At 36.1% G+C, this 8821-nt stretch overlaps 2 protein-coding genes across 2 annotated transcripts in view; one reads left to right on the top strand and one right to left on the bottom strand.

The window, feature by feature from the left end:
* Nucleotides 1-1283, top strand: part of LOC120251474 (rop guanine nucleotide exchange factor 9-like) — a 2883-nt gene extending 1600 nt beyond the window's left edge. Inside the window, exons 2-4 of the mRNA XM_039259989.1 lie at nt 57-329; nt 429-749; nt 845-1283. Coding sequence (XP_039115923.1) covers nt 57-329; nt 429-749; nt 845-1273 — 1023 coding nt within the window. The 3' untranslated portion in view covers nt 1274-1283. The remainder of the gene's footprint in view (nt 1-56; nt 330-428; nt 750-844) is intronic.
* A 158-nt stretch (nt 1284-1441) lies between these two features.
* LOC120251546 (aspartate aminotransferase, cytoplasmic-like) lies at nt 1442-7416 on the bottom strand. Its single transcript, XM_039260101.1, is given in 14 exon segments — nt 1442-1814; nt 1912-2032; nt 2295-2389; nt 3001-3035; nt 3037-3123; nt 3778-3915; nt 4412-4575; nt 4795-4915; nt 5006-5105; nt 6174-6257; nt 6898-6959; nt 7048-7119; nt 7218-7271; nt 7273-7416. Coding segments are annotated over 14 exon segments (1326 nt in total). The 5' UTR covers nt 7384-7416; the 3' UTR covers nt 1442-1732.
* Between the last annotated feature and the right edge of the window lie 1405 nt (nt 7417-8821).

Raw genomic sequence — 8821 nt, 5'->3', positions numbered from 1 at the left:
GTTGAATAAATATATTATTTGGGCTCAATTCAACTCAAAAACATTGTGATGAGCAGGAGTATCTAGATAACTTCAAAGACCAAAACGAGTTCTGGTATGTGTCGAGAGATGCTTCGGAGGCAGAAAAGGGAGGTGCGCAGAGGAAAGACGATAAATGGTGGCTTCCAACCGTGAAAGTCCCGCAAAATGGTATCTCTGAAGCGTCGAGGAAATGGTTGCAATATCAGAAGGATCTTGTGCACCAAGTGCTAAAAGCCGCAATGGCTATAAATGCAAACGTTCTCATGGAAATGGAGATTCCTGAAGCCTATATTGAGTCTCTTCCGAAGGTAATTAAGTCATTATCTAGTCTATTTTAACTAGTCATGTTACAACAACCAACGGCTCTCTCTTCTGATACAAATTGAACATTATGTGTTTATAAATAGAATGGGAGGGCCAGTCTTGGAGATGCATTATATAAAAGTATAACAGTGGATTATTTTGATCCTGAAGAGTTCCTTTCATCAATAGACTTATCATCAGAGCACAAGATACTGGACTTGAAGAACAAGATTGAAGCATCTGTTGTGATTTGGAAGAGAAAAATGCATAACAAGGATAGCAAGTCTCCATGGGGATCAGCAGTAAGCTTGGAGAAAAGAGAGCAGTTTGAAGATAGAGCAGAGACAATACTGCTAATTCTCAAACATAGATTCCCTGGCATTCCTCAGTCATCTCTTGATATTTCCAAGATACAATACAACAAGGTTTGAGCTGTTGTGTTGTTCATCATGTTGTTTTATTATGTATATATATATATATATATATTTGGATCAACCTATGTTTAATTAATTGATTGTAGGATGTGGGACAATCGATCTTGGAGAGTTACTCGAGAGTGATTGAAAGTCTAGGGTACACTGTGATGTCGAGGATCGATGATGTTTTGTATGCAGATTCAATTGCTCGGGATCCATCACTGCTTGAGCAGACGAAGAAACGGCTCTCGCTTGATGTGGAACCGGTGAAGGTTCTTGATGCTAAATTAGAGATAGAGAAGCTAAACAACATGGAAGGGACTCAATGCATGACGCTGTTTGATTTCATGGGATGGCAGGAAGATCAAGAAGCTGAAGTGAAGAGTGGTAAGAGTATGAGTACTAATTTAGCGGACATACTGCATGAGAGCAAGTTGAGTAAGCTTTCAAACATTGTGACCAATAAGAAGGTTTCGTATATAGAGAAGCTTGGAAACTTGGGAGGCTTAAGAAGTCCTACAGCTCGCCATTGATTTGGGCTTGTGTAACCTGCAGAGGAAAAGGAAAGGAATTTGGATGTAAATAGTTATCTGTACAACTTGTGAGCCATTTGCTTCTTCAAATTCTCTTTTGATCTTTAATTCATTGGAGTTTTGTCAAAGAAACATTGTTTGTGTACTCATGTAGCAATCAATTATTAATAATACAAATATTGCAAACATACTGACCACACTCACAATGAAGCAACTTTTAATAATCTCTCTCGCATCCCTTATGCACATAACACATGAATATATATACCTATATGATTGCATTATTGAGTATGGATAGCCCGGAAAACAGTAAGCATAGAACGTCCATCCCAAAGGATAGAATCCGGAAATTTATGGCATAAAACAAATTGCAAAAACGGATAAAGATATATAACTGATAAAATTTGATGTGCATGAAACTTGGAGAGTTCTGTTGAGTGTGATGTTGGAATGGATTACTTAAATCTGTGTGACAGCAGCATGGATGGCATCTGCAAGGTGGGGTACTGTTCTAGAGCGCAAACCTGCCATGCTTATCCTCCTGCATAACAAAAAAAAGTGGCATTTCAATTAGAAACTAAAAATGGAATAAATGTTGTTCACTTTTTTTTAGCAGCATTATCAAGGCAGATAATTACCCATCAGAAGTCATGTAAATGTGGTACTCTTTGGTCATGAAGGCAACTTGCTCAGTATTAAGCCCTGTGAAAGTGAACATTCCGATTTGTTTGATGATATGAGACCAATCACCTGGTGTACCTGCAGAGCAGAAAGGCCAGACATGAATTTCATGCAGCACGTAAGATCGAATAAAGTCCTCCAACAGTGAAAGCATCTCATAAAACTAATTGTTTATCATTTCACGAACGCAGAGTTTTATAAGCCATCACATTCAGCATTGCTTCCTTCAAAACATCAGTAAAGCATTAACACTGTCTCAAGGGAGAAGGATATGCCAATATTCAGGCATTTAAGGGCTACTAATATTCCAAAAACAAAAACTATTAGCAAATCTATTTACCTCTGGCTCGCAAAGCATCAAAAAGTTGATGGCGCATGCTTATAATTCGGTCAGCCATGGCTTTTAACTCAATTGTCCATTCGTGGTACATTCCACTGCATAAAGGAAGATATTGACTGTAAGTATGGATTTATTTGATTTCGCATGTGAATCTTGTCTGACTATAAATAAGTGAAAATCCACACAACAAACACAAAATAAATAAATAAACAAAAAAAAAGTGGGCTTATTATAGTTCTCAATGACCAGAAGAAATTATCCATGAAATTATCCATAAAAAAGGTGATGCACTACAAGAGAAGAAAATTCATAAAGTGCATCTCCCATCCCTACTGAAACTTTCTTTAGCCATTGCTCACAGGCGTGAGCAGGAAGTACCATTAGAATCAATGAGAACCATATAAATGAAAGGCAGTGTAATGGCAATGTACTTATTTAAACAGAAAATAAATGTAGAGTCAGTGTAAAATCAAACTACTAGTCGGCATCAAAATGGCAGTCGTTTATTTCACAATAAACCTACTAAGGGTATACTCCCATCAGTGTGTGGTCATACACGTGACAGGGTTGTTGAACCAACCAACACAGCAATGCAGCATGAATGACAGGTAGATTGACTTATTGTAGACATAGTTTCACCACAATAATATGATATTTATGATGATTAAAAGCAAATATATAAGCAAAACAGGACAAAATCTTGTACCTGTCTTTAAGAATGGTTGCCACAATTGAAGCACCCATGGATGGGGGGACTGGAATACATAGGTCTAATTACAAGTTTCAACTGGGATTCAACCTTAGCAGCCACATTAGCTGATTTGCAGACCTAGATGAACATTAAAATATTAAGTGTCAGTGATCAGGTAAAATGACACAATTTGAAAATCCATTTTAAATTACTAAAAGCAAACAAGCTCTCAAAAGGATCACACTCAAGAAGGCTCTTTATATTGCAAGAATAAGAGCAGGTGATCTTGCAGCATCTACACTGAAGTGATTAAACTGTTCACTAAATATTGTCTATATATCATTCTGAGAAAGGTACAGATTCTAGGTAGTATGCAGAATGACAATCATGTTCAAATGCTCATGAGAGTGAATGAAAGATATGATACCGATTGTCCAGTTCTATTTAAATGTGAGAATATACATAAAATCGTCAATGTGAAGAGGCGGATATTTTAAAAGTTGATAGCGGGCCAATAAAAAAATGCCAAACAGATTCATAGGCCATGAAACAACAATAGACACCAAGGGCCGTTATTTCATTATCAATATGACTGGAAATATCGAACTAAATGTGCATCTCATCAACTATGGAGAAGCTAAAGTTAGTCTAAACACAGACCAAATGCTTAGATGATCCAAGAGAAATCACACAGGTTCAAAATCATCAAGCCAGAAAACAAAACTAAGAATTTTTATGAAACCAAACACAACCAGAAAATAAATGTAGTTATCTGCAAGAACTCAAACTTACAATGCTAAGAGCCCCAACACGCTCCCCATATAAACCCATGTTCTTTGCATAGCTTTGAGCTGCTAACAATTCACCACCATCTGCAGCAAACATGCGAACAGATTGTGCATCTGCATCAAGGCTGCCACTTGCAAATCCCTACAATTAAAAATGACTCACTTATAAATAAGGTGAATAAACGGAAACAAAGAAAAGCCTGTCAAAGAGGAAAAAAACACGAATCTGAAAGAAACTTCAAACAAGGGACATATTAGCCTTAGACAAATGTACAGCATACAGAGTTGGAAAAAGAGAACTCTAATGACAACATTCACATCCTTTGTAGAAGCCCATGGCCACTCTTTCTCTTCTTTTTCAATTTTAAGTTTGCACAGTTCTATGTAGAGAGAGCTCCCTATCTTCCCTTGTAGTATAGCAAGAAAAGAAATAGGCAAAATTTTAATAAACATGGAAATTAACTACGGTTAAATGTTGATATTCAAAAATATTCTGCATGACCTTAAAGGTACCAATACTTTAGAAAATATGAGTGACTTTTCTTGGATCTACAGTATTACTTGATAAGCACTCAAAGAAAGAAAGCAATCCTTTAGAAAATATGTAGCGACTTTTTCTTGGATATACCATATATTACCTGATAAGCACTGTCAAAGAAAGGTAGCAATGCTTTAGATCTCATCAACTGCCTAATTTGTTCCCATTGTTCAAGGGTTGGATCTACTCCAGTCGGATTATGTGCACAGGCATGGAGAAGAACAATTGCACCTAAGGGAGCAGATCCAAGATCCTCAAGCAGACCTGTTCAAACAGCTTCATGAGAATGTTTTAGTTGATAATAGACTCAGAGTGAACTCACAAATTTTTAGATAATTAGTAGATAGCAATCCACATAGAGAATCTTAAATGAATAGATCAAAAATCTGTTATACTATTGGTTTTATGCAATGTTCTCCTCATATTTAATTTCTGGTAAATAAATACTATTGAAAGAAAAAACAGAAAATCAGAATTCAATACCTTGGAAGTTCAGACCACGAGTGGCTGGATCATAGTAGCGATAAGTCTTGACAGACAATCCTGCTAGTGTGAAAACTTTGGGATGATTTCCCCATGTTGGCTGTGGGATGTAAATCGTATGCTGCAGAACATAATTAATGTTTAAGCCACAGGTCACTCAAAAAACCCTTCTTCATAAAGTTAAAATGAAGTCATCATGAAAGTTCTATACTTGATGGTAGTGCTTTGCAAGAAACTCAGCTCCAACCCTCAATGAGCCAGTACCAGACAGGCATTGCACTGTAGTGACTCTATTTTCTTGAAGAGCAGGACTTTTTCCACAGACAAAAAAGCCAAGAATCAGTAAGCAAGAAAAGCAAAAGTTTTTTTTTTTAATCAAGAAAATGCCTACTTAACGAATTAAACATAACTAACTTAGGTTGGCATATATGATTCTCTCCTAAATATAAGTTATACAGTAATAAATGTATTTCTACATACTGCATCTGGTACATCACAAGTAGATTCTCCAACTGAACTACGCTAAAATTTAAAATTTACTTTATCACGCAACATTTTAGTGAGATTGTGATGGCATAAAACACATGCGGTTATTTGCATCATCACTCAATTTTTTTACATCGGCTACATCTGACCTTTGCAACTGGAATCGCAGAACATCTTGGCATATTTTTCCAAAGACCAATGTTTAATTTTAAATATTAAATATCCCGTTTTCCATACCTCAACACAAAAATGTTTGTAAAATGCTTAAAAATATATTTAAAAAGAAATACAATCTGGAAAAAGGCCAAGAAGTTATCTAGGGTGACCATGCAACAAGGTTTTGACACAGTCTTTCTTTTGGAACCTGCTTAACCCACAAGATGCCGAACCTGTTGTCTTGGTTGAAGATTTTAGATCTAGAATTGCAGAAAATATATATTATTGCACAAATGCTTCCAAAAAGAGCAAGCTTTAACATAAATCATGAATGACAAATATCCAGTTAGAACCACAAGCTCGTGACATATGTGATCAACTACTTCTAGGAACCAACGACTAAATGATCTATTGGTATACAGGTCATTGATAGAGCTCTTCACTAAGTGGTGAGAGTTCAATTATCGGCTGAGGGCACATTTCTGCCGGAAGATGTGAGCGGTAATTGTGTGCGGGTGGTCCCAGTGCCCATGTGTGCGCGGGCCAAACCCCACCCCCACTTGCTCCACCGAGGCTTGTGCAAGCCCCTGACAGTTTAGCAAGGCTTTCGGACTGTCTGTTCCTCTTGTCAAAAAAAAACCTACTTCTAGGAAAGAAATTCAAGTCTATATGTCAACTGCAAAACTAATAGTCTAATATACTCAATCAAAGGCCTATGTTTGTTCAGAATTATGCACCTGTCAGAACCAAATATCAGTTTAGCACTCAATTTATTGAAATCCGCCAAACCAGTAATTGGGAGATATTCTTTAACACGGGACCTGTAAACAAAGAAAATAGAATATACATATATATATATTCAGTAAGCTCGTAGTTGGTCCATGTCAAAAATACTCTGCAATTGCAAAATAAAACAACCTTCCAATCACTTTCAAAAGTGTTTGGATAAGTGATACCCACAAACAAAGCACGGCAAACCAAGCCAGAAGTTCTTAAGATAAGTAATAGCCACTGTAGTAGGACAAAACATAAATAGACATTGTCTTTTTGCATTTGCCTTATGAAGGAAACCCAAATGGTTTTTCCCCATACGCAATAGAAATCTCATTGAATGACCATAAAAAACAGGACCACAATGAATAAAAAAACCACCAGAAAGCGCTAAACCGTGCAAATCCAACCACAGCATAAATATTGAAAACAAAACCCACAGTCAAATCAAAGGGACAATTAAAAGCCAGTAAACCAATATTGATCAAAACCAACCAAAATATATTGAAATTTTGACAATTTTAACTCAAATAAATAAGAAAAATCAAACACAAACTTCAATAACAAAACGAAAAAAGAAAATTCTCACTCACGGATTCACGATTCAACTCATTCACATGGACTTTCAAAACCAAGCTCAAATCCTCCACCAAGTCAAACCAATAAAAATAAACACCAAACGAATCATACCGATCATTCACCAACAGCTGCTCGGCCCGCCTCACCACATTCAAAACAAGCGGTTTCCCTTCCTATTCAATCAATCAAAATTCCAACCAAAAATCAATCAAAATCCACAAACCCAAAAATCATCATCCAAAAACCCCAATCAAAGCTCACCTCCGTCCTATAAGCTCCAACTCCAAGATTCACCTTCACCGGGCTCGGATCCTTATTATACGCCACAGTAACCTAAAATTCCTCTCAAAAAAACACAAATCAATCACTTGAATACCACAAAGAAAAATACCAAAAAATAAAATAAAATAATCACTCATTCACGATCATACCCCAAGAATAGGATCCTCAGGCGCCTGGACGACGTGAGCGAAGACAGACTCGCCCAAAGGAGCCGGCAGTGGGGAAGGGGGAGATCATCTCGCTAGGGTTTCCAGACGCCATTGAAGGAGAGTGAGAGCTCAAATGCCTCGCGAGAACACCAACCCTTCTTTCCATTGCTTTTTAGATGGACGCTTTACCGGGCTTATCAAACGCGGGCTTAAACCGAAAACGAACCCGGTTTTATAGAAAAAGGTGGGCGGTGAGGATGATGACGTGGCGGGAACGGGTACGAGTCGTTGCGTCACTGGATATAGTTACACGTGTGCATGTGTTTATGTGACTGTGCATGGGATGCCGTTTGATTGCCTCGAGATTGGTATTGGTTATGATCTCTATACGAGTGTATGGTGGATGAGAAGAGCGCATCATGTGAGTAGTGTGTGGAGGTTTTGTTTGGTTTTCTAGAAGCTTGGAACTCAAAAGTCAAGACACGGCGGGTGAAGTGATGTGTGTTTTATGCGGATACACCCCTGAGTTTGTTTATTGCCATAAATTTCTGACAAACCCCTTTGTTTTTTTTAATTTACACTTGCTCATAGCAATGCACAATATTAACACACAAATAAATAATTTCAGAATTAGGATTTGCCAATTGATGATGAAAGGAGACAAGAACGTTTTGAACATTGCCAAAAATAAATGAAATTAATCCCTGAGTATGATTTTTGGGACAAGTGTTGCACAATGTTTTTAGAAAAAATAATCCAGTGGACTTGGTTCTATGGTAACTACTATGGAATCAAAATATGGCTCATTTTTAGCTATTGGTTTATAATTTTTTTATTTATTTATTATATAATATAGAGATATGTTGATAATTACATTAAAAGATGATTGATTTTTGTTTTAAAAATCATTGAATTGAGGCAATTTAACGGGTAAGAATGAGCCACATCTCAATTCTCTCATAACTACCACATAACCGGAATTATTTCTCATATTTTAAGGGTTTGCACCAGGGGCGGAGAGGGGCAGGGGGACCCCCTACCCTAATCGCCGGCGGACCCTCTCTCCCTTTTACTCGGGGACGGAGGAAAGAGGGGTGGTGGCCCCACCCACCCCTCTTCCCAGCGAACTTCTGCCCCCTCTCCCTTCTCTCTCTCTCTCTCGAGTTTTATTTTTATTTTAAAAAATCAAATTTATACAAATTAATCCTTATTATCTAAAATATAATAATTTTTTAAAAATTTATTTACAAAAATTTATTCTTTAATCTATTACTTTATCTAGATATCTGTTTCTCTCTCTCGAGTTTTATTTTTATTTTAAAAAAATCAAATTTTATACAAATTAATCCTTATTATCTAAAACATAATAATTTTTTAAAAATTTATTTACAAAAATTTATTCTTTAATCTATTACTTTATCTATATATATATATATTTTAAAATCTATGTTTTAATTTTTGATTTTCACAAATTAATTTATATGATATATAAAATTATATTTTTAAGTAGAATTTTTTTAAAAAATTATTATTTAACAACTAATTTTTATATTTTAAACTATAAATTAACTTATAAATAAAATTTTAAAAAAATATAAAAAAAT

The sequence above is a fragment of the Dioscorea cayenensis genome, chromosome 20, assembly GCF_009730915.1.
Source record: "Dioscorea cayenensis subsp. rotundata cultivar TDr96_F1 chromosome 20, TDr96_F1_v2_PseudoChromosome.rev07_lg8_w22 25.fasta, whole genome shotgun sequence".
Lineage (NCBI taxonomy): Eukaryota > Viridiplantae > Streptophyta > Magnoliopsida > Dioscoreales > Dioscoreaceae > Dioscorea > Dioscorea cayenensis.
The sequence above is the reverse complement of the archived record's forward strand: the minus strand, read 5'-3'. Positions and strand labels throughout refer to the sequence as shown.